General features: G+C 32.0%; 1 protein-coding gene, 1 non-coding gene and 2 pseudogenes across 3 annotated transcripts in view; 3 read left to right on the forward strand and 1 right to left on the reverse strand.

The window, feature by feature from the left end:
• The window catches only part of TLK1 (tousled like kinase 1), a 126,626-nt gene that overhangs the window by 40,195 nt on the left and 59,100 nt on the right, over positions 1-27,331 (reverse strand). For both annotated transcript variants that reach the window (XM_039855768.1, XM_039855767.1), the window contains exons 4-11: positions 16,974-17,049; positions 14,085-14,131; positions 12,295-12,390; positions 11,293-11,382; positions 10,285-10,377; positions 6,746-6,856; positions 6,493-6,629; positions 3,296-3,484 (exon numbers count right to left, since the gene is read on the reverse strand). In XM_039855768.1, the coding sequence (XP_039711702.1) occupies positions 3,296-3,484; positions 6,493-6,629; positions 6,746-6,856; positions 10,285-10,377; positions 11,293-11,382; positions 12,295-12,390; positions 14,085-14,131; positions 16,974-17,049 (839 nt within the window). The remainder of the gene's footprint in view (positions 1-3,295; positions 3,485-6,492; positions 6,630-6,745; positions 6,857-10,284; positions 10,378-11,292; positions 11,383-12,294; positions 12,391-14,084; positions 14,132-16,973; positions 17,050-27,331) is intronic.
• On the forward strand, positions 14,462-14,579 carry LOC120597384 (uncharacterized; annotated as a pseudogene).
• On the forward strand, positions 19,446-19,550 carry LOC120597505 (U6 spliceosomal RNA). Its single transcript, XR_005651391.1, has one exon. It is a non-coding gene; the product is annotated as a U6 spliceosomal RNA (small nuclear RNA).
• On the forward strand, positions 24,982-25,100 carry LOC120597433 (uncharacterized; annotated as a pseudogene).

The following is a 27,331-nucleotide window of genomic DNA, read 5'->3' on the forward strand; positions in this document are numbered from 1 at the left end:
AACTGAGAGAAAGGGAAACAGCTGTTTTTAGTGTCATTAACTGAGTAAATGGTAATGCTGTGTGATTGAAGAGACAGAGGGCACCATGGCAATACCTCAAAGTACTGATTAAGTCTTATCCTTCAGGGGTCAAGAAAAAGCTTTCAAAAGGAGAAAACATCTAGTATGGGATTTAAAAAAATGAAAGGAAATTAAGACAGTGGGTTGGAGTTTGAAAGCTGATGGTGAGCGGTAGGCGCTGATGAATGGCAAATGGTTAAAAAGGGTTGGAAGGCACCAGATCAAAAGTGCTTTATAAGCCATTTTACGACTTTTGTATTATATCGTACAAGCGACAGAGAGCTATGTTAAGGTTCTAAGGACGAGAATGAAGAGATCATAATTTTATTTTGAAAAAATGATTCTGACTACAATAGAAGAATGGATTAGAGGACAAGATCAAAGTTGAAAGGGGTGTATGTGTAAAAATAACCCAAGTAAGAGATGGCATTAACTTGAGTTAGAATGGTGTCAGTGGGGATTTACATTAAGTGGATACAGTTGAGATATAGAAGAACTAACTGGTTGTCTACTGGGGTAGAGTTAAAGCTAACATACACTTTCTTCTATATAACTGCTCACCTACCCATCAGCTCTTATTTAAGCAACAAATTTAATAATTTACAAAAAGTAAATCATTTGCTAAATTGTTTTTTTAAAAATCAAGAGTCAAATGCTTTAATTCCAATTTACAACACTCCCCCCAAATTAGGAAAGGTTTGAAGAAGGAAGTAAATTTTGAGATGGACTTCAAAAGATTATCAGCACCAATTTTTTAATGGAAAATAATAAAAAGGAATTGCAAAAAATAAATGGAAGCTTGATCTAAAACGTTAATATTTCTGGAACTGAGAGGATGGTAGTGGCAATTATCTTATGCAATAGAGAGAACAATACAAGAAAGAGTATGGTGGGGTGGTGGTGGTGGTGGTGGTGGTGGTGGTGGTGTGTGGTGGGTGGTAGTGGGGTGGGAGGGCATGGATAAGGCACGCATGTGGAGACTAAAATGGGAAAGATAATAGTAAATAGTTTTTGTTTTGCATTGTATTTTTAGTAAATAGTTGTTTGTTTGTTTGTTTGTTTTGCTTATAGCTCCTGGTATTCCTAGGTGGTCTCCCATCCACGTACTAACCAGCCCCGATCCTGCTTAGCTTCCAAGATCAGATGAGATCGGTTGGGCACGTTCAGGGTGGCATGGCTGTAGACTTAGCAAATATAGTTTTGAACAGGCTGCATCAGAGGTTCCTGTGAGGCATTTAAGTACCAATATCAACTAAGCAAGAACGTTACATTTAAGAATGAGATATAAATATATGATACTCAAGAGAGAAAAGTGGGCTGGAGGTAGACAGCAGCATACACCTCATAACTGAAACCCTGAGAGTAGCTAATACTCAAGGAGAATAAGAGATGTATGATGGCCTAGAACAGATCCTTAAAATACACATTTTACAAATTGGTAAAGTAAATAATGTCCATAGAAGAGATTGAGATGATGTAGCCAGATAAATTAAAATGAATATTAGGAGAACAAGGTATTTCAAAAACTAAGGCAAGAAAGGATCTTTTGGGGGAAAAAAAAGTTAACAATATTCAGTGCTGCCAAGACTCAAATATCTATGAAATTTAGCATTAAGGAGATAGTTAACAATCTTTAAAAGAACATTTTCAATTAAGAAAGAAGAGAACAGAAGGTGAGGCAGATGTCATCATATGAAGATGACAGAATATGGAGACTAGAGGGATTTATAATTGAGGGGCTGGTTTTTTTGTTTTATTTTCTAAAAGGAAGGAACCAGTAGACAGCAAAGGGTTGGAGATAAAAGATTAAAAAGGTATCAAGAGAAGGGGTCCCTGATAAGCATGGAATGGGACTCAAAGCATATATGAAATATTATCTTTTAAGAAAGGAGAAAAAGAATACACCTATATAAAATATCAATCAGAAGGGGTGTGTGTGTGTATTTTCTACCTACATAAGCTTGTGTAAATTCTTGCAGAATAGAAAAATAAGTTTAGCTATATCTGTATAAATAGTCCTCCCTTATCTGTGGGGGATACATTCCAAGACCCCTAGTGGATGCCTGAAACAACAGATAGTACCAAACACTATATCTACTGTGTTTTTTCCTATACATACATATTTATGATAAAGTTCAATTTATAAATTAGGCATGCTAAGAGATTAACAATAACTAAAAATAAACTATAATGATTGTAACCATATACTATAATAAAAGTTATGCGAATGTCTCTCTCAAAATCCCTTATTGTAATGTACTCACCTTTTCACTTAAAGGAAGCACTTTACAGCTTCTCTTTTGCATATCTGAGTGGCCAACATTGCTATTCTTATGGTTTGGGGCCATTATTTAGTAAAATAAGGGTTATTTGAACACAAGCACTGTGATACCACGACAGTTGATCTGATAACCAAGATGGCTAGTAAGTGACTAACAAGCGGGCAGTATACAGAGTGTGGATACGCTGGACAAGGGGATAATGCACATCCCAGGTGGGACAGAGTAGGACAGTGTGAGATTTCATCACAATACTCAAAATGTGAGCAATTTAAAAGTTATAAATTGTTTACTTCTGGAATTTTCCATTTAATATTTCTAGATTGTGGTTGACCATGGGTAACTGAAACCATAAAAAGCAAAACATGGATAAGGTGGGAAATACTGTACATTGAAATTTTAACAATGGTGTTTTCTGTGGGACTGGATCGTGATCTATATTGTTTCATTATGTTCTTCCAAATTTTCTATGATAAGCATGTAACTATTTTTTTAAGTCTTTGTTCCTTGAATTATAAAAAATAATTCATCTTAAAGTAGAAAATTTAAAAGACAAAGAAAAACTGAAAGGAGAAAAACAATACCTATAATCTACCAATGTATTGCTTTCACAGGTTGAGAAAATATATGGAAATTACTTAACATTCTCTTAGAAAAAGGAACATTAGTAACTGACTCTATCATTGAGAAATGGAAGAAAGAATGGATTCCAGTCTCCTTGAGGTACCTAAGTCTCCATTTTAAAAGAAGATTAATAAATCTCCACTTACAAAGGTAAATTCAGATATTTGGAGATTATTATTAATTTAGAGGTAAATTTGCAATACTACCTTCCTTCCTGGTCCTAACTATTTTTACTACTTAAGTATTAGTTTAATTGTAAATGACATCCATTACTAACATTCGTGCTTACTGGCAACAATTTAAAAAAAGGAAAATTAAAAATGGAGGCTTACAGTTGTGGTAAATTTGGTCTAACAAAGGGATCATTTTCTGCTCCGTTGACTGCTTTGTTTTTCCTTTGTTTTGGTTCAGAATTGGTAGAGGGTGCCTGAGAATTATTAGCTGTGGGAGGTTTGCGTTTGGCTAGAAGTTTCCTTTGCCTTTCAATATCTTCCCTTTGCTGATTCACCCATTCTTGTTGCCTGTATAAAAATAAATGTAAAAAATCATATTAAGTCTCCATTACTTTTCACAGTTATAACACAAAAATGCACTAATAAACACAAAAAGGCATATAATATAAATTTTTAACCTTTTGATCCTACCCTGGTGAACCCATTCATATTCACTGTCCGGGTCTCATCTGAAGTATTCATTTCTAAACGAGGTTTTTCTTAAAACCCCTATACTAGGGAAAGATGTGTATCCATATATATACTCTTGTGGTATCTTGTAGCTCCCTATCTCCTTTGTAACGAATACTCCTGTAGATCCTTGATTGGAATATGTCTTGGACTACATCACTCCAGGAGAATGGAGACTACATCTATTTTATATCCTACTGTATTCCTAGTGCCCAGCATAGTGACTGGCACATATTACATATTCAAATAAATGTTGGTTGAATAAAATAAATGCAATATTAAAAAAAACTAAAATTAATTATAAAGTAGATCTTACACATGCATTTATCACGTAGTGTTTGCAGAAAAACTTATAAAACGGACATGAATACAGTATTATTATCTAAATTTATCTCTGTTAAAAAGAAATTTGGGGAATGGGCAAGTAATGAAATGAAACAAAAATTGACCCCAATATAAGAAATTTAAGAAAAAAGAAATCGACAATTTAAAGGAAACAACAAGAAAAATTAGCATGGCTTTGAAAAATGGACAATTAATAAAAGCAAAAATACTACTGCTACCCATTCAAGAATTTAAAGCTTATTAATTCTAGAAACTAACAGATATCATGTCTATTATAAAAATATAGAGTGGAGATTTTAGCAATCTGACCAGAGCATTACGTAGGTAACAGTAAAGCTTTTTTAAACCATTCCATCATACAACACCTTAAGCTTATTCTAGTAGTAACCATGTTCCCTTGTAGGTCACCTCACCATGCTAAGAAAAAAATTTAAAACTCTACATGGTTATGATATTTATATTTAGAACAAGTCAAATGTTTCAATTTCTTGCTCCTCCACCCCTATTCAAACCAGAACTGCAGAACTTTTACTCTGCTGATGCAGAATTGGCTTTACAAACATTTCCTTTTCTTATGGTTCTAGCCAGGTAGAAGTAGAACATGGGAGGAGTAAAAGAATCAAGAACCACCCTACTGAGACAGAAGAATGAAAGGGTCAAGAAAATCTCAAGAATCATAAAGCAAGAACAAAACCTTAATCCAGTTTTCATTTGCAAGTGGAAATAAATAATTTCAACTTACTAAAAAAGTTATTTTTTAAAGCTAGTTTACAGCACAATCAATAGCAATAACCCTAATGATTAAAATCGTAATGGCAAGTAAATAATTGCTGGAATGGATATATAGGTAATACCTGATTATTCAGGAATGGCCATACAATGTAGAGCCTATTGATTTAATATTACTAATTGTTATTTCTCTTCTCATCCTCCAACTACTTTAGGTTATATCACTGATAAATAGCTTATATAAAATATGTATATGTAATAACACACAGTAGACCTTCAAATTCTTATTAGTGATAGGAAATGCAAGTTTTTTTTTTGAACTAGATTATTGGTTTATTATAAAAGAATATAATTCAGTAAAAACCAGATGGAAGAGATACATAGTGCAAAGTATGTGTGGAAAGAGCACAGAGCTTCCGAGTGTGCTACTCTCCCCAAATCTCCACATGTTCAAACAATATGAAAGCTTTAATTTTGCTCTTTTTTTGACAGCTCGATGGAGAAATTGTTACTGGCAGAGTTTATATGTCAGACTTATATTTTTAGTTTATATCTAAGGTTCTATTATGTAACCTATTTTATTCATTACAAGGACAACCGGGTTTAGTAGCAGAGATTCTTCCTCAAAAATTATGGTTTCTCTCTCAAATGTATCCTATTCTCCACTTTTACTATCAGTTATTTTAGCTCAAACCTAATCACCTTTCCTTTGGACAACTCTCCATCTGAACTGTCAATAATTTATCCTCTTCCATTATTCCAACATTACCACCAGAGCTATCTTTCTAAAACTTGTGACCACACACACTACATACAAACCTTTAATAGCTCCTCATTATCCACAGAATTAAAACCCAAATTCTCTAGCATCACAAGACACTGTCCTTCATTATGGTATACCTAACACCCAGCACAGTTGTGATGAACAAAAGCTGAATAAATCAACTGAGAGATAGAGAAGAGCATTCTGTGTTGAGTCCAGTACACCAGTGTTTGCAACAGCAATGTTTATGTGCTATTATGTAAAATAATGCCTTGCCTCCATTTTGCATTTAACTGGATTGACTCTGAAAAAGTTAATGTAGATGCTAATACTGTTGATGTTTAGGTTTAAATATTTTTCCAGAAAAATAAAAAGCAGCATATATCTAAAAAAGGGAGCTGCATAGATCCTGGCTCCTTAATACATAAACAGTCAACCTATCCTCACCACCGACTGAACTCAAGAATATATAGTAACAGCGATTTGTTTTAAATCGCTGTTACCTCAGAAATGTTAAAGGCACATGTTCAGTTCAACTGATTTACGAGTTCTTGTAACTGAAGCAGAGGAGAAAAAGTTCCCGTCTTTACCAAAAGGAATAGAGAGTAGGCAAGTGCTCAATAGTAACACTTTGTCAAGATTGGGGAATAGGAAAACAACTAAGTAGAAAAGTCCCAAGATATACATAGATATATAAATCTTGTAATGAAAATTAAATTTTCAACAACTTTCCTCCTAAATCACCTATAAAGCTGGAAAATCAGTTTATATTTTAGAAAGTCATATTTAGAATAATACATCCTACTGTATAGATAAATGCTAACTAGTCAAGAAGTCTGCCTAAGCTAAAATTATATCTTTATTTTGTGTTCTTTTAAAATGTACTAAATTCTATGATCTCAAAGAGTAGTAAGAAGTAAATGTAGAATATAATTCCAAGTCTATAATCATTGGAAGTTATAAAAACCCAAAGGTATACTAAATTTTTTAACATGTAAGAATGACTAACTTCACAAGATTCTGAAATGCAAAACCATCTGTCCATTGTTCAGTAAATGAAGCACCATGTCTAACAGTTGTGAAGTGCCCAAGGCGTAATCTGTCTTGCATACTCTTCTCCCGGCTTGACAGTTTTTCTTGTGTACTCTAAAAAAAGGAGGAAAAATCATCACTCAATTATATTTGTTTAAATTTTATAAAAGCATACAAAAGCGAAAGGGGCTAGTAAAAAGAAAGAAAAAATTATAAAACTTTTAACTTACTTTTTCAATAAGCAGTTTCTTGCTCATTGATATGCACTTATTTAATCGTTCTTTGTATTTTTCAAGTAATTTTTGTTGTTCGTCTATTTGCCGTCTGAGATCACAGTTAGCCTGCAACATAAGTAGAAAATGGAAAAGGTCTACAATGGAAAAGGTGTATATATGAGACATTCAGGAATATTTTCAATGTTCTGAATAAATTACATAAAGAAAAAAAGATTAGTAAGATTGAGTATTTGAGTATGATACTAAAAAATTTTTTTAACATCTACTTACCATGGGATACTATTAAATGCTGTTTAATTGTGTAGTGGAAAGTACATGGAATTTGTACCCATACTCCATGGATTCAAATCCACTCTGAAAGTTATATCTTAGTTCTTATTTCTAAAATAGGGTCAATGCCATCTACCTCACTTAGTTAAAAGTAACAAATATAGTATATAAAGTATCTAACTCTTAATGTCTAACTTAAAAACAAATGATTCTTTTCCATCTTTTGTAACAAACTTTTTTCTCCATTCAACTTGTGGATGACACTGCAGATGCCTACACAATAACTATTCCCACCATCTTTCCTGGCACAATATACAAATTCTATTGATTTTGTAGGCAGCCGGATGCATAGGGAAGTGGCCTCTCTCTAAGCTCAGGAGATGAGTCTGATTAGTCTAATATAATGACAAGAGAATAACCTGAAAGGCTTGTTGGAAGACAAATTACTGGGACCCAACTCCAGAGTTTGAGTTAGTAGATAATGAGGTAGGGTCTGAAAATTTATTTCTTTTAAATTTATTTCTTATAAATTCTGGTCTCGGGATTGTACTTTGAGAACCACAGGTGTAGGCCAATCAAGGTAGAAGCCAATGGCATAATAAAAAATGCTGGGAGAAAGTAAATGCCAACCTAAAATTATATACCTAATAAATTTTTTTTTCAAGAAAAAGGGTAAAATAAAGACATTTTCAAATGGAATTTAGCACTAACAGATCTTTATCATTAGGTGCAATTCAAACAAAATCCCAACAAATTTTGTGTGTGTGTATGTGTGTAACTTAAACTGATTCTAACACTTCTCTAAGACTGCAAAGGGCCAAACATAGCCAAAAAGAAGAGGATATTTGTTCAACCACATATCAAGATGTACTATAAAGCTAAAGTAACTGAGATCACCCAAATCTATTTTCTCTTTCATCCTTAGTAATGAAAAACCAATATTTTATTCTGGATTGATATGTGCCTAGCTAAAAGACACGTTTCTCAACTTCTCTTGCAGCTAGGGTTAGTCAATGAGATGTAAGCAGAAGTTGTTCAATGGGATATCCAAGAAGGTACACAAAGAACTGCCACATTTTTTTGTTATTCTTTTCTGTTTGTTTTCTGCTTAAGAATATAGATATCACAACTATGACTCTGATAAATATTTTGTACCTTGAAATAACCTTCAAGATGAAAACCATACACTAAGGATGACAGAGTAGAAAAATGAAAGGAGCGAAGATCCCAGATGACACTATGGAGCCATCACACTCAGGCTGCCCAAATATGTTCTTCTCTCAAAAATAACACATTGTATCTCATTTTAAGTACTGTACTGTTGTTCATGTTCTCTATTACTAAATGCTAAATGATAAAAAGATGCTGTGAAACCAGCATAGGAATATACAAATAGAACACAGAATATAGCAGAGAACACAGAAACAGATCTTCTATGTGGAAGCTGGATTATATGATGAAGCTGGATTATATGATGGAGCTGGCAATAAAGTGGACTTTTAATTATATGAGCTAGAGATATGGTTATCTATGTAGAAAAAATTTTAAATGAAACCCTACTTCACACTATACCCAAAAATGAGATTAACAACTTACACTGGAAAACAAGACTATAAAACTTTTCAAAGAAAATATAGAAGAACATATTTATGATCTTAGGGATAGAAAGAATTCTTCTGGTACACCTTTGATCATAATTTGTTACAAATAAACCAAACTATAAAAAGATATATTTAATCATATGAAACATTTAAATTTATCTAAGCATCAAAAGACAGCATGAAAAATGAAAAGACAATTCAGACTGGGAGAAAATCAATATATATTGATTGTCACAACAAAAAATTGACATCAATGAAAAAAAGACAGCAATCCGGTAAGGAAATGAGCAAAAAAACATGATCGGTTATTTCACAGAGGAAACAAAAATAGTTAATAAATATTTTAAGACAGTAAGTAGGGAATGCATAATTAAAGATACCTTGCTATATCCATCAAACTGGCCAAAAAAGAAAAATCTGATTATATTAAGACTTGGCAAGGATAATGAAAATGAGATTATTTCTTGCCCAGTGCTGGTGGGAATATAAACCAATCCAACCACTTTGGAAAAATGTGACATTTTAAAGTTGAAGATATGCATGCTGCCCTGCACTCCTAAGCATATACCATAGAGAGATCCTTCCATATTTGCCCTAAAAGACATGTACAAGAATGTTCTTAACAGAACTGTTTATATTAGCAAAAAGTAGAAGCTAAATGTATACCGAGAGCAGAAAAGATAAATTATGGTATAGTCATATAAGGCTTCACTATACAGTAGCGAAATGAACAAACAAGACAGTTCTACAGATATTGTTTAGTGAAAATGAACAGGGCAAAAGGGTACACACAGTGTAATTTTGCATATATACTTTCAAAACCAAACTGAAATAATATGTTAAGAATGTATAGATATATGCCTAATAAAACCATAAAGAAATACAAAGGCATAATAAATACAAAACTTAGCATAATAACTAATGGTAAAGGGATGTAAGTGAATGTGACATGATCAGGAAAGGCATACTGGATACTGGCTATTATGGTATTAGCCATTATGGTAAGATCATGGATGTTGGTTTTATTGAGTTTCATTACCAATAGTTCTCAATGCTGGCTTAAATAAGAATCATCTGCAGAAGCTTTTGAAACTACCAGTGTGCAAGCCCTACATCACATGGATTTAATGAGAACTTCTCAGGGTAGAGTTTTGGCATCAGTACTTTTATAAAGTGTCCCCTACCATTTCTGTCATCCAGTGATTCTTATACACATCAAAGGGTGAGAACCACTGTTTTTCTCACATTGTAAGTATACCTTTTAATGTGTCTTTTTATAAAGCTTCCATTAAAAATCTCACAAGATTTCAGCAGTTTCTTCATCTTGTATAATATCAAATGTCAATTAGATTAATATCAAAATAAATTAACTTTAAATAAAACTAAAGTGAAATGTATAATCTGTCTTATAATAGTTGATAAAATAAAAATAAGTTTTATTAACTTCCTTCTATTTCTCCAACTGTTTCTCAATTCACATTTTAAAGAGCTAATAAAATAATTTTCACTTTAAAGTTGGTATTTTCAATCATGTACTTAGACAATCAGAAAAGGCTTTTTTCCCAGGTATAGAATTTTTTACAATGCTAAGAATTTTCTCAACAGTATTACTATTGAGAAATAATGAGTCAATTTTTTTTCCCTCTATGACTTACTACTTACCCTGAGCAAGTCATCTATACGACCTTCCTTCTTTTCCAGGTCCTGGTTTTTATTACTTTCTAATGCTGCTAATTTCAACATTGTGAGATCAGTCTAAATGAAAGAAAGCTATTTTATTATCTCCATTATATATAGCATGCGAACATAAAATTAGATTTTACCAATTCTAAAAAGCAAATAAAATAGCTGAGTTTGTGTGCATATGCAAAGGTTATTCCAAAAAGTCTCAGTGTAGTTTTAAGTTTTAATCAGAAGTGCTACAAACTTATAAAGAAACATATACATATTATTTAAAATTTTAGAATATTGATGTTCTTCATTAAATTCAATATAACCACTACTTTTTGCTATCAATTCTAGCTGATTTTTGAACATGGTAAAAACTTTCTTGAGGTGTTCACTGACTGACCTAACAGAAAAAGTCTCATGGCAAATCAGGCAACTGAGGTGGCCAAGCAAAAATATATACTCTCTCACTCCCCACTATGAGAGAATGTCATCCAAAAACTGTCATATGTAAAAAGTTAAAATGAAAAACTTAGTATTCAAAATTCATAAAACTAAGTGTAAAAGGTATCTATCTGATTAATTAGTTTTCAAATGATTTTTCTAGATGAAGAGCATATATGAATATACATAAATATAGACTCAAAGTGAACTGCTTTAATGTCCACTTATAAAATATAACAGCTTCACAAAGACACTAACTACATGTGGTTGGATGTTAAGTTCAAAAAGAATCAGTACACAGAATTGACGTTATGTTGTTCTATTTATTTAGTTTGCCTAAAACATCTATATATTTAACCAGTATGTAATAAAGGACAGTAAATTGGATATTTCAATTTCTCACCTCTACGAATTGTTCTTTTGTTTAGTAATTAGCTTTGATGTATAACTAATCTTAATTTATGACTATGTCTAAAACAAAAAGAAGACATCTTAGTTGTTTGTACACAGTTGGTCACTGGTTTCTCAGAAGTCAGAGAAATTTTAATTACTATTTACCTGAGTAATTTTAAAGGATAACTGCTTTGGCTGCACAACAGGGTGGTCCCCAAAAGCTAATGCAGTAGGAGAAGGGCTACTAGGTCGAACCTTTAAAAAAAATTAAAAGTTTTACATTAGCAAGGAAAAAAAATAAGATTCTGCTTAGCAACGACTACTTAACATTTGTTAAGTTTTTATCATGATAATGAACTGAATTAAACATAATTGACTTTAAAACTTTTAATAATCATTTATTCAATAAGCATTTACTGAGTATGTCCCTACATAAGGCCCAGTGAGACAACCATATATTCCCTGCCCTTGAGGAGCTTATATTTTAATGCCATAAAAGAAGTTTTAATGCTTCCAATTTAATACTGATTTAAAAAAACCTTTAATTCATCTTTAAATTACTGAAAGCCAACATTATTTTTCTGGTTAGCCACTGAACTTTCACATAATGAAAGTAAAGAAAAAATAAAATCCAATATACAAAGCAATGCATATGAAACAACTAGGTCTTAAAACGTTAGAAATAATCCAAAAAGTTATCAGATAATTTTCAGGTCCAAGATCCCTCTCCTATACTAAAATAAATATGCAAGGTGGATAGATGGTTGCATATCTTTTTCTTAAGGATTCCCAGAAAGGAATCATGCTATCATTTTAATGCTTAAGAAATTTAATTTATAAGAAAGTTAGAAATTAGAAATCAGTAACTGAAATTGAACTGATACAAAAGTATTCATATTAGTGCCACAAGCTCAAGAACATTTTTACAGAAACATTACTTCTTGAATGTACTTAATTTAGGAAAACTTTAACTTAAAAATCTCATTTTCAGAAATAAAGTTCTAAAAGCAACAGATCATTAAAAAGGATTCAACTCACCTCAAAGAATGACTAAAAAAAAATATATAAACACTAATATACATAGATGTTCTCAAAAAACACAAATTATAAAAGTAATTCAGTATACATAACTTCCTAGACATAAGACTATGGAACGTAAAAACTTACAGATGAGGAAGGAGTGGAATGTGAGTGTGAATTTTGAGGAGAACGGATAGCAGGAGGTATGCCTCTTACTGGACTTGAGCCATTCCCACCTTGGTACTGAGGAAAAAAAAGAAAACATCACAATTAAAACAGGTTTGGATAAATGTTATTTTAGACACAGAATTAGGAATTAAATCATTTTATTTTAAATTAAATCCAGCAGTCATTTAAATGTGTCAAGAAAAAGAAAAACTAAGGTCAGTCAGAGCTAAGTCCTTAGTAGACTCAAGAGAGACTACTAATCACAAGAACATCATAACAGTATGTCTTGTACAGACCCTTATTTTTCAAACATTGTGACTATAACTTGTTACTGTGGCAGACTCAAAGACAAATACATTTCCCAAGAGCAATGAACATATCTTATTTCTCTTTCAAATTTTAGCACAAAATTAAAGTCTAAAACTCAACGATAACTTTAAAAGGCATAGTGATAGCACTGATACAATGTTATAATATTATATTTGGTGAACCAGTATAACCCTTAATCCCAAAAGACTTTAACATGTTTATATGTGGGTGTTAGTGAATATAATCAACCATCTTGAAACAGAATCACCATTCTCAAGATCTGCTAAATATCTAAATATTCCTATTACCATATAAAAGAATTCTACAGACCAAGTCCCTTCCCAAAATCTAATAAAAATCGAGCCTTTCTTACATGCATGCATGACATGCATTACAGTGTATGACTTACCTATAAATGAAGGGAAGCCACCTACTCTTTTGCATAGCTACCTTTCTTATTTTTCATGTTTCTGTATCAAGAATGGAGGAGAAAACAATTTGCTGATACTGGCTTCCTCTCAGGGTTTTAGGCATGAACAGCAGAGATGGAGACTTCCTAGTGTCTTCATTAAATGACTTTCTGCAACCTAGGGACTTTGTCTAATTTTTTTTTTAACCTATAATGTCCAGCATAACACCAAGCATAGTAGGCATTCAAAAGACTTGAGATTTATTTATTTGAACTGATCCTACCTTAGGCAAAGATTCTTAATAACACTGAGGGGCTGACCTTCACTAAAGAACATTAGGTATCTCATGATCAGCAACAATTTTAACTTAGATGCTGTAAACCCAAAAAACAATGAAAGATAGGAAAAAAAAATTTTTAATGCTGCCCTTCCCCTAATCAGCAAATTCTGTTCTCTCTCAAGTAAATATAAATATTTTTCAACCAAGTACATGTTTGTTGTTTCAATAATCATATTAATGTTTTATAATGTGGAAATGGTAGCCAACAGTGTTTCTGTGCAGAAGCAGGGAAACATCCCAGGATTGGGTAAGAGTCTAAATTTACCACTGTTTATTATTTTCAGGGACTCTTAGATTGACAACTTTATTATTACTTAATCTCCATCCACAGGGCTCAAATGTTGCTGTGGTGCAGTAAAGCCTGTATTGACAGTAGAAAGTTCTATTCTTCACTCTTTCATTTAGAATTTGTTTTTAGGTAGGTTACTTTATATTTCTGGTGTTCATTTTCCTTATTTGTAAACACTCACTTTGCCTATCTCCCAGGCTGTTATAAGCGAATATGTGAGAAAGTACATTGACAGTTATGATGTGTCATACCAATGTAAAAGTAAATTTTAATGTTCCTAGGAAGACAGGATATCACATATCCTGCTCTGTTCTGCTCTAATCAAGTACATAATCAAGAGTTGACCTTGTGCTCTAAAGCAATGATTTGAGTCCATAGCAGAATTATATCAAGAACTAGAAGTATTCCTCAATGAACTTACTTCAAAATAGTCGCTAATTTTGTGGCCACGTCCCCCAATACTTTTTCCTAAAATATAAAAGCAAAAAAGTTTTATAGATTTAAAGTTACTCGTGACTTTAAACGTCAGTTTTTAAAAGTTCCCATTATTGAAGAATCAAAGAAATTACATTAAAGGATCTCCCGTTTTTAAAACTACATTATTCATATTGCTTAATGTTTCCTAATTTCATTAAAGCAAATCAATGGATTAAAAAAGACAAGAGGCAGCTGCATAACTGACAAAGCAATCACACCTATAAATAATAACAGAAAAGCTTTGGTTAACACAAACCATAACAAACTGACAGTATCATGCTTCAATATAAATGCTATCTTAAAAAATGCTTTTGTTTCCGGGTCTTTGGCCATGCCACCCTGAACAAGCCTGATCCCGTCTGATCCGGAAGCTAAGCAGGGTCGGGCCTGGTTAGTACTTAAATAGGAGACCACCTAGGAAGACCAGGTGCTGTAGGTGTAAAAAATAAAAAATAAGGGATTGTAAGCTGACAAGGTCCTTGCAATCTATGAAGTCAACCAAGGGTTGCCTTGCCTAAAAAAAATAAAAATAAAAATAAATAAATAAAAAATAAAAAATGTTTTTGTTTCCTATAAAGTATTTACAAATTAATAGGCTTGTTTTTCAAAATAAATTAGATTTTAAGTACTGATCTTTATAACCATATTGATAAAGTGATCCAAATCATTACAAATCACAATTCTTTAAAAGTTTTGCTCTAAAATGGACTCTTCATCGGTTTTATAAATACTGAATTATGAAGTTCTTTAGAAACATGATGTTTAGAAATACTTTTTTGGATGAGTCATCCATCCTTCATTGAAACTATGATTTCTTCAAGTTACAAAAGGAAAACTAACAATGCTATGGAGTCAAAGTTTTGGATAATAAACATATACAATTTATCAATCTAATACTGACTTAGAGTCATTCATTCGTTCATTCATTTTATTCAACGACTAGTTCTTGAGTGGTTACTATGTGCCAGAAATTACTGAGATGAATAAACAATATGTTTAAAAGTTCAACAACCTTAAATTCCTTCTTGGAAGAAGATAAGAGGATATAAAAAAAAAAACACACAAAAATAAAACAAAACAAAAACTTAATTACTCAAGACTATAAATGCTTCCTAGAAATTTTGAACAATAATTTTGTACAGATATATTTAGAGGTCAGATAAGACTGTAAAGGTTTTATATCAAAGGAATTTCCTTTCTGTCTGTAACAACTTTCCTACAGATTCTGAAGAGATGTTATTTTAAAATGAACAGAGATGTTTTTGGTTGCCTACCCAGAAACTACTTCCCCAATTGAACCCAAATTTTGTTCTGTTAACACTCCTTCCCCTACGTAGCACATGTAACTTCAAGGGAAGCCAATTCCTATCCGGCCTCCATTCCTAGTTCCCCTTAGGATAAGAAATCCAATTTTGTTCAGGTATCATCCCTTTTCCGCAAAGCCTGTATTTCTAAGGGAACTTTTTAATCTATTTTCAATTTCAGAGATGGGCCTGATTTTTCTAAGGGCAATAATACCTTCAGAGGACATAAGTGGTTTTTGGAATGGATACATGACCCAGTTCTGGCCAGTAGGATGACAGGTGAGGTTTGCTCTGGACTTGAAGAAGCTTACTTCAAAAAAAGAGGAACACAGAAAGCCAGACCTTCTCTTAAAGCAAATACAAGTGAGGAAGCTGAAATGAATAAATCCAATTAAAACCGGCAACCAGCCTAAAACTGTAAGAAAATCAGACAATTCTGTGGATGGCAGACTACAAAGGAAAAAAGTGGGTTGTTAAAGATACAGGTTGGATCAACCAAGCCACAAGTCTCATCCTATTTTGTGATGAGCTTTTAAGTGAGTTTTTAAATCTAAAGTTGAAACTATCATAACTAATGTGCATTTACACTACATAAAGCTTCAAGTACACTAACCACATCTTGGGGGAACTACACTAAGACCAAAAAGGAGCTCATGGCAGGCTGAGATACAAAATACCACATACCAAGAGAAAGGTGCTAGGACTTCATTCCTTCCTTCCAAAAAGACAGTTGCTGAAAATACATTTCTTGATGCCAGTACCACATGTAAATACTAAATCATGGGTTCATGGCCCACACCTGACAGAGTGGCCCCAAAACATGTAATATATGTATAAAATCATCATTATATGCAATTTAAGAGTTCAATTTATTATATTTAATTTTGAATGGCCAAATTAAATGACAATACTATTCTGTTGTCCATTACAAGAAGTTTTATAGTCTAGTTAATTTTCTAGATAGAAAAGTCTAGATAATTTTCTTAGGTCATATCACAAAAGGTAGGTATGCAAAAAAAAGGATGAAGAACAAGTATGAAAAGAAAAGATGGTGCTTTAATGAAAGTCTCTCAATTATTTTTACATAGTTTTTTTTTTTTTTTTTTAAATAAAAAGGATAAGTAAGTTTGGGTACTTGTTTTAAAGTGAGATTTAAAGTAAGTTCTTATTCAATACCATAATTCATATAAAGAGAGAAAAATAAAAGATGTAAGGTAATGTTTGCCAGGTTCGGGCATAACAGTGGTCTTTCTATTCTCGAATAAAAAAAAAAAATAAGGGAAATGTCAAAAAGACTACCAAGAGTAACCACACACACTACCTGTTGGTACAAAAAGATTCCAATTTCATATTATTATTTCTTATGCAAAGTACATTCCTAAACTATAATTAAATGCAGAAATTACATAATAACTATAGAAATCATAGAAACACAAAATTGTTACAATTAAACTATTAACTGATTAAAAATCAGAATAATTAATTGTAAATGCCTATTTGGCTCTGAAGGAAGATTTTGCTTTACTTACCCTGACTACTTTCATTCTGGTTTTCTGCTTTCCTCTTTCTTCCTCTGGATGATTCTGATTGTTTCTTCTCTGGTGTCTACAGAAAGCAAAGTTAACAGAATTTTAAATTATAGTTTTAACATACCAAATTATTATAGTCAGTATAAAAATCATTTTTCTTTTCACAGGAAAATATAGTTTTAACAATGCTTATGCAATACAAATGTGTAGTTACTTATAATTTATTTTAAAAAATAAAATTTCCTACTCTGTAAATTTTAAAAATTTGAAGCATTAGAAGATCTTGTACACATTACTTGAAATTCATATTTACCGAATATGACGAGGTAAATGAAAAATCAGAGAGTAGCTAGCCTTTAAAAGGCGTCCTTTAAATTCTTAACTGGACAGGGCAAAATAACAAAAAAAATCTGTTTTTCCTATTAATTTTCTAATATTCACACTTATTTAGTCTATAAAAAACTTAAATAAGAAAAAAAAACAACCCAAACCCTGATATATACAATCTCTACTAAAAGAAACATTCACCTAAATGCCTGACAATTATTATCCAATAACAATTATAGTAAATTCATAAATTATGCCCTAGATCAAGAGTTAGCAAACTATAGCTTATTGGCCAAATCTGGATGGACGCCTGTTTTTGTAAAGTCCATAATCTAAGAATGACTTTTACATTCTTAAATGACTGAAAAATTTAAAAATCAAAAGAATATTTTGTGATATGAAAATTGTAAGAAATTCAAATTTCAGTGTCCGTAAATAAAGTTTGATTGGAAAACAGCCACACTCATTCATTTATGTTTTGTCTATGGCTGCTTTCATATACAACAGCAGACCTTAGTTGTTCTAACAGAGACCATACGGCCCACAAAGCCTAAAATATCTGGCCCTTTACAGAAAGAAGTTAGCAGACCCTGTCCTACATGATGGCTTGTTTTCAAATTATAGGTTTGTTCTATTAACTGACAGCAAATATTTTTATCAGGCTACGATAATAAGCAATTTTTGTGGAGTCTGACAGACTGTTGCACTTAGATAAAATTAAAACCAAGAGCAAAAGCACAAGGCCCTCAAATTCAAGAAGTATGACAAGTATATCTGGTTGCAGAACAAACAATATTTGAATGAATGAAAAACTAAGACAACTTAAAACTTAAATACATCTCTAAAGGTAATGCAGTCCCCCAAAAAGGAAGAGACTTAGTCCATCTTTTGATGTCTCTGAATAGTTCTATGATTAAATAGTATGAATAACAATACATACCTAATTCACATTGAGCACCTATGGTTCCTCTAAGTATTATTTTGGGGATTCTAAGTTCTCTTATCTCCATTTTGCCAATGAAGTAACAGATTCAGAGAGGCTAAAATCAGTGTTACCAGTCTCTGAATTCTTTAAAGACAGGAGTTAATACCTTCTCCCCACCTCACCCTCCCACTCCCATGCCTATCACATGGTTATTACTTGATAAATGAGTAAATATTAAATAACTTACTCAGGGTAATTAGGATTCAATTTTGCATTCCAAGGTCTAAATGCTTTTTTTCTCTATGTGACATACTATATGCCCTACATCAAGAAGTGAATAAATCAACTGTACAAAAATATTTCAAAATGTTATTAAGTTCAAAAATTCATTATTTCCAATAATTTGCCTATATGTTTTCACATCACAAACTAGAGATCTTAAAGAAATCCCCCTTAACAGGCAATCTACTCAGGAGGCAGAGTGATGTAAAAGCAATTTAGGGTAAATAGTTCATTAGTTTAGTTTCGCTGTCAAAATTACCAAACTCATACTTAAACAGTAACTAATTTTCCATTTTCCTTAGAATAAAAATATCACTAAATAAAATTTTAAGTTAACATTTTTATAAAGAACCCTAAAATAAATCTTGAAATAAAAGAGGATTCCAAATAATAATTTAGTTGTAGCCTTCCTAACTTAATCTATATAAAAAAATAATTTAAGGTCAATAAGATACGTTTTTCAGAAGTTTTATGTTATACTAATTTGTAAGCATGGTAGGATCCCATTTGAACTCCATCTTAAATCTTGATGAGCTACTTTTGAATAAAAAAAAAACACTAATATAATTCTGAAAGTTATATTTATAGGAAACATTTTCTATTTAGAAAACTAAAAATAACAATGTTATTTTATTTTCTAAAGCTATTATTTTTTAAAGCATATTGCAACAACACTGGATCAGTGATAGATTGAGAAGCTACATTTTAAATGGAACCACTGGGGTGGTTCAACTGCGGTGAACAAACTTAGGTTTATTTATCTCAGAGCTTCTAAGAATCATCAAGATGTTAACATTCATTGGATATCTCCCAAAGCGGGGTTGGAAAGATATATGTAGAAATTCTCAAACTTATTTGGGATAACAGTCATTAAATATTTGACTAAATACATACTTCAAGATATTAAGCTTTTTTTTTTTTTAAGACATATAGAATGCTTGCTTTCAGCAGCACACATACTAAAACTGGAACAATACTAAGAAGATTAACCATGGCCCCTGAACAAGGATGGCAGAGAAATTCATGAGGCATTCCATATTTTTTAAGTCACAGGGATGCAATGTACAGCATAGGGAATATAATCAATTATATAATAACTACAAATGGTGACTGATGATTATTAGACTTATAGTAGAGATCACTTTGTAAGGTATATAAATATCTAATCACTATGTTGTACACATGAAACTAATATAATATTGCATATCAACTGTAATTTGAAAATAAATAATAAAGACATATAGATTACTTGGTAAAAATCTTTTTTTAATAGGCAAAATTTCCCTAAGTTTAAAATTTTCTGGAATAGGGAAGTGGGGTTGTCCTTTGGGAGAAGTGTCATTTTGCTTAAAAACAAAAATGAAAACAACAACAAAAAATACCCCATAAATGCATAATGATTAGAGTAAAGAAAGAACAGCAACAGGTTCATCTCTTTTAAACCAGAGAATTATTTTAGGAAAAAGGGGAAAAAAAATACTAAAATTAATTTTAAGACTGTAATATATGATTAATGTGGGGTAAGAAGTTGGAAATAAAAAAAAACTGAACAACTGGACAAAGATGAAATGAAATGAAATGAAATAAGACCAAATATAAGAAAACAAAATAAAAATCTTACAGAATGAGATAAATCAATATAGACTGTTCCACGAAGACAAATAATTACCTCTATCTACAAACATCGAACTAGAGAGATATTTAAAATTATCGTCAAAATGCATTACAAAAAATTCTAAAAGTATGTGTAAAGGTATATTGAGAGGAGGAATGCATATTAAAATTTATTCTTCACTTCTAACTCAGGTAGAATTAGTCAGCCTTGACTTTACGTTCAGACAACAAAAAGTCAGTTATCATCTCAAATAAAACTACTATAGTTAATAGACACAGATACAGTTCATTTCTGTTAAATGAGAAAATACTTCAAAATAGAAAGAAACGTTACTTTAATATTAAATAACATCCCTAACAAAATAGTCAATCCTCAAACTCATCAGAATGATTTTTTTCTGATCAATTCAGTTAGCTGAAGACTGATTTCAAAAATACAAATCACTGGCTACTCCGATGATTCAATAGGTACACCCCGGTATCAAATTCAAGATCACTACACTTTGAACAAATGGCACAGCAAATCTTTTTGCCTGCATCTGGTAATCACAATACTCAATTTCTATCTCCATTTCTAAGCAAAATTTATTGAACTAGATGAGACAGGAAAATGCTGTAGAAATCTTTGTTACTTTAATGGCACATATAAAAACAGCACTGAATGTGAAGGAAAATCTGGAGCCTTATAAGAACAGTCATCGTAAAATAGAAGTTCTATTCAAGAATATCAAATGTACAAGATATTGCTTCTTCCAACTTTTCGCTATAAAAATCAGGTTAGAATAAATGCACCATAAGAACACTGAAATTCTGTTGTGAAAATTTCCTTGCTGTTTTGTATCCAATTTACATTTAGATAAAATCTACCATGAAATATGTATGTCCTAATTCAGGGATGATTTTGAGCTGGCAAAACCTGAAACTGACAGTCTGTCTCTACTCAAGAGCTCAAACTTTAATATCAAGAACTATTATTTAGAAATGTTTGCTTAAATCTTTAACACCTAAGAGACAATAACTGTTATTTTGCTGATTTCAATATTTTATATAAAAAGTTCATGTATGCAACATTTTTGGGATCCTATCACTAAATAAGAGCATTTCTTAGCTATTCAAAGTAAATCCAATCAATGTATCACTAATTCTGTGTAGCCTACTTTCTGCTGTATTGCTTTTATTATTTAATAATATGTAACATCAAAGATGGCAGAAAGCCAATAAGACAAAACTGGGTAATCACCCAGCTAAAATGTGTGCTGTTTTACAGGTAGCAAAGTGTGCCAGCTCATATTCTTAAAAGTCTGAAAGATTTTTACTCCCTTCACAAATATAAAGCATCTACAACTGTATCAATACGTAAAGGCAATATAATACTAAAATAATCTTACTCTCAATTTTTAAAAACTGCCTTACTTGCCATCCTCACATTCAGACTTCATAAGCTCCTATCACCTGGACCCATTTTAATTTGTATTCACATATATTTAAAAGAGCATATGAACTATGTCTTCAATACTGGTGAAATGTAATACTGTTTGCCATTTTCTTATTATTTATGTAGCATAACCATTTCTCAGATCTTCCCTTCTCTGGCTTTCCCTTTAAGGCTTTGTTAAACAGAATAAACCATAAAATTAAAGTTTATTCCTCTATTCATATAATCTTGTAAGTTGTTTTCAAATCACACAATCAGAATAAAAACCATGTAGAGCAACTGCTGTCGGGGGGAAAACATTTCCAAGATAACATTCTGGAAATGTTGGCATTTTGAGAGTACTAATAATAGTAAAATTTATAACAGTGATTTCATAACTTTTCTTCCATTGTGACACTCATAATAGAGTAGCATGCGCCCATATAATATCCCCATAGACATTTCCTTGAACATGAATCCCTCCAGGTCCTTATACAATTATTTCTTTGGGATAGACACTTTTAAGTGTAAATGCTGTGTCACAGAATATACATGTTTAAAGGCAATATCGATCTATATTTACACTGACATTGTATAATACCCACCAATCTAAGCTCTGATGTGTTAAAAAAAAAAGTTATCTCACTGTTATTTTTTCTATAACAATACTACATTTATAACCACAAAAAAGTGATTTATTTCTTAAAAGAAACTGTTCTATCATTTATCTAACAGTACTGATTCTCAATGCTGACTATATATCAAAATCATTTACAAAACTTTTATTTAAAGTTCATGGAGTCCTTATTCCAAATTCAACCATCTCTGGAAAGACACCAGAGGGATTCTTATTTTTAAAAAGCTCTGAAAGTGATGCTGATGTGTCTATCCTCAGGATTACCAAGTCAATCTACATATATAATAATAACTCATATATTTCCTGCACATTCCACTTTAGAGAATCTCTAAAATTAAGAAGTTATTCTTTATATTAATCTTCCATTAAAAATGAAAGACCAAAATGTGACATACAGCAGAAAACTCATTAGCATATAAAAAGTTCAATGGGTTGTCATGGTTACTCAGTTATTTTAGAAAATGAGATTTAATCTTAAAGAAAATTAATAAAATAATTGCTATGTTCTGCCAACATAAAAATACATCTAAAAATTTTAAAACTCTACTATAGTATAAGATACTGAAACCAAATTTCTCAGTAATGTCAACTTGTGCTGAATGCCCTTAAAATTCTGTCTAAAAGCAGTATTTATCAGATAAAACATTTGTGAAGTGCTATTAGTCCAGAAATATCTTGGATTGGCATATTTGATGGTTACTATAAATCATCTTAAAATATTTCCGAAAAAGAATACCATTTTTTTTCTTCAAAAGACTAGGGTCATTTACCTAACTAATAAGTTATACTTAGTTATACAGAGAATGTAACACAATAGTTGAGTATCAATTTGAAATAAGAGACACGTTGGAATTAGAATTTTCATTCTGTTAGTTTATTAATCTGTAAGGCAAATTAATTAATCTTTTTGGGCTTCTGTTTTCACACTTAGAAATGTGAAACTTATACAGTTGTAATCTAGCTCCACAGGTAGCCTGTTAAAATTGTTTTCTCCCCTTCATTAATGAAGTGGTTCTCAGGCAAAGATCTGCCCCCGTCCCCACAGGATAGCTGGCAATATATGGACACATTTTTTGGTTGCTACAACTGTGGGCTACAGAGAGCTAATGCGTTAGGCAGAGATGCTGCTAAAAATCGTACATGGTTTACATTCCCTACATCCCCAAGAATTATCTGGTCCCAAATGTCAATAATGTATTTTATAGCTGACACAAAAACTACCATGCTACAACTAAAGTGACGTTAAAATATATTCATTCAACAAATACTTACTGACCACCTACTATGGCCATGTACTATGCCAAGTTCCACTTTAAAGTATGTCTTCATTCTTAAAATGACCTGGCATTTTTCTCTTACAAGCTTGCTGTCATTGATCAGCTTAGCATTTTCTTGCTCTAAAAACAACCAACCACCCACACTAAATGCACTTTTATAATGGGAAACATTTAACAGCTGTATGTTTGCTTGATAAATGGCTTACTGAATTATTTCAAGGTTTCATAATTTATAAGAAATTGCAAGATTATCTAGATAGAGTACATCAGAATTTCCAAGCAGGGAGCCTGGGTATTTTTACTTTGAAAAAGCTTCCTAGATGATTCTGACACACATAGCGTTCTACATCTTTATAAAAACAGAGGCACAGAGCCAATAATAGACCCACATTTGGTTTCCAGTTCACTTTTCTTTCCAAGAGACGAAGGATATGTATATTGAACCAGGACAGAACTACTTCCTTTGCTGTGAAACCTATCATATAAGACATTTTAGGGTAAGAAACTAATGTAGCTGAATATAGTTCCTATAAGAACATGTCTTTTAATGTATGCTGGTAGAATTAAACAGTTTCCTCTTTTAAATAAATTTACAAAGTAATTCCAAGTTTTTCACAGGAACTTTTAAATACTGTAATTTATAAATTTATTAGTTTTAATAAGGGAGAGGAAAACAAACTTATTCCCCTATTGAGATAGTATCTTTATTAATAAGTGCTACAAAATAAACAATTTTGCATGCACACACAGAATACTCTTCTTCAAGACGAGAGTGTTATTATATATATGGTACACTGTATATAGATAGTAATACTGTTATATACCATGTCTTAGTAAAACAAATGACATAATAATAGTAAGATTTATGGTTTGGCCCACCTAACAGTTAAGAAGTGAGAAAATACTACCAGCAGGAAGATAAATAAAGGAAAAGACGAAGGAACTCATCGAATAGAACACTACAAAGATCATTTGGCAAGCTAAAACATTGTAGAAAATAATACAGGCAGAGGATAAAAGAATATTTCTTAAAAACGACTAGGTATCTAACAATCTTGAGCTAAACAGATTGAAACAGAATACAGTCAAAGATAAGGCAATTCGTTCAGGGGAGAACAGGCATAAAAATGTAACTTTCAGTAATACTTAAACTATACTTCGTTAAATTCAGTTTTCGAGTTTTTATTTCTTATTGGGTGCTCCAACTAAGACGTTAAAGAAAAGACTGTCCAGGTTGTAACAAATATATACAGACATATATGATTTTAATGAAGTAAAAAAAAAAAAATCAACCTAAAATCTAAAACTTAAGGCTAGTATTACCTCTATTTACAATTAGAATCATAACTTCCATTCGATCTTGACTACCTAAGTCTTCAGTGAGGAAACTTTCAAGCTAAACACTATTAAGAGAGCAAAAAAGGAAATAGGAAAAAGCAGAGATAGGTATGTATATAAAAACAAGATAAAAACAGGAAATGCTCTTATCACCTTCTTAATCTAGCTAATAAGAACAGAAGACAACTCATTTAGTCTACGGCCATGCTACCCTGAATAAGCCTGATCCCATCTGATCTCAGAAGCTAACCAGGGTTGGGCCTGGTTAGTACCTGGATGGGAGACCACCTAGGAAGACCAGGTGCTGCAGGTGTAAAAAAATTTTTAAAAATAAGGGATTGTAAGCTGACAAGGTCCTTGCAATCTTTGAGGTCAACGAAGGGTTGCGTTGCGCCCCCCCCAAAAAAAGACAACTCATTTACACAATTTATACATGTTTACGTGTAATTTTAAAATACCTTCTTCAAAAAATGAGATTTACATTTTTAAAAATCTGTTAAATAACTCCATAAACAATATCAGTAGCTCTGGAAATGGAAATAATGCCCTCCTAAATCCAGGTCCAAGGTAGTTTTAGGTCTAATTCCCTAGTGCTCTTAATTTCTACTTCTTCCGAAATATAAAAATAAGAAAGGACACATAATGCGGCCCTTTAAAAATGCTTTTAATAAAAGAACAAAACAAAGCATTAATGCTCCAAAGTACCTTCAATACTATAACTTCAATGCAAATGAGAAGGGAAAAAAATCTAAGTTCCAAGGTTACTTCTAGAAACTTAATTCAAATGAGAAAGCTAATCAGATCTTCTTTGATAAAATGGCCTTCATTAATCATCGTTAAAGGTAAATTAAGACAATCGAGGTGTCATATCTATATTTTTCTTTCATTACAATCATTATAATTCTGAAAATGGATCTAAATTTAAATATCTAGATGTATCAAGTGTCCCAGCCTCTGTGTATCTATAACTTAAAATCCTTAATCCTACATAACTTGAAAATTGCCAAATGCACTTAGATCAAAAATAAACAGTAATTTAGTGCAATGTGCAAAGGAAAGTTTAACTGAGAGTTAAAAAACTGATAATTACTCAGGAAGAAAGGAAAAAAAAACTTTGGTTCTAGAAAGAGATATATTTTAAATTATTCAACTCTGATTCAGATTATCATAGAAGTATTATAAGAAGTATTATAGAAGATAATTATTAAAGATAAAATGGAAGCAAAAAGAATTATTTGACATATGTCTGCTTCACAAACATTATAAAATATATTGTATGTAAGCACAAATGTATAAATAGACTTAAATGTGCTTCTCCAACATTATCAAAGATGATACAATTCAACTATATTTATATTCAGTCACAAATATTCCAACTCAGTAAGAAATAAAATAAAGCAGAGAAATATATTCTGGGACATCCAAAAGGAGAGGTAGGGAGGAAGAATGGTTATGGTATTAACATTCATTATAAATTCTAAGATACATAATTTATCTTAGCATCTTGGGGTACAGTAGAGTGGGGACAGCAACTGTACAGAATGTAGAGTAGGTCTTTGTAGTTAGACACAGAAGGGTCCCGCAAGAACTGCAAATAGGTAGACCAAGGCAGGTTCTGAATCTTGGAAAACATTAACAACCAACAAACATGGGCTCCTCTTATTCTCATAAAATAATCTGGATTTATAGCCAGTGGATAGGCACACAGACCATGTTTCTAACTCCTTCCCGTATTCTAAAACATTTAAATAAAAAATTAGTGACCCCCCTCCAGCTCCCTTCCCTCCCATAAAATGTGTATCATTCTCCTCACACCCACAACTCACTTATGTTTTTTCCTTCCTGATAACCTCTATTTTCACAGTGAAGTAAGAGAAAGGTTATTAGCTATAGAAGTTCATCCAACAGAAGAAAGATGTTCCTAGTCAGTTCTGCCTACAACGAACCCTGCCCACCAGAGTCTAGATCTCACTATTCATACACCTCCAGGAAAAGGTGTTGAGTTTTGGTTCTGTTTTCTCCTCTTTCTTCAGCACTTTCCTTGTCCCATCATAGCTTTGCAATGACCCATTCCTTAGCACATAATATGTCAAGCCTGTTAACCCTCTTTTCGTTTAGAAAAAAAAAAGTGCACCTTGCTGCCAGGCTCACTTAACATCACGCATAGAAATGCTTCGTTTTCTAGGATTTGACATTTTCAGCAATCGAACTACTAAAAACGGAATGCTATAAATAGAATGATGTCATCTATTTCTGATGTACTAGAGCAATGTGAAAATAATAATAAAAGTTAGGTATTTCATGGCAAACTTTGGGCATAAGGTTAGGACTATAATTGTGAGTTATCTAGGAGTAAATGCAGCAGCCACAAGCGCTGCTGACAAGAATTCACAGGGCAATCGGCAAAAGGACTCTGACACCATCTCCTTTCCTTCATGGTCAAGATTCTGCCAAGAGCAGTCAATGTTTGCTGTCACTATTTCCTCACTTTCCAATGGCTCCTTAACTATGATTTGGCATCTTGATCCCATTAATCTACTGAAA

The sequence above is a fragment of the Pteropus medius genome, unplaced genomic scaffold (genome assembly GCF_902729225.1).
Source record: "Pteropus medius unplaced genomic scaffold, Ma_sr-lr_union100, whole genome shotgun sequence".
NCBI classification, from domain to species: Eukaryota; Metazoa; Chordata; class Mammalia; order Chiroptera; family Pteropodidae; genus Pteropus; species Pteropus medius.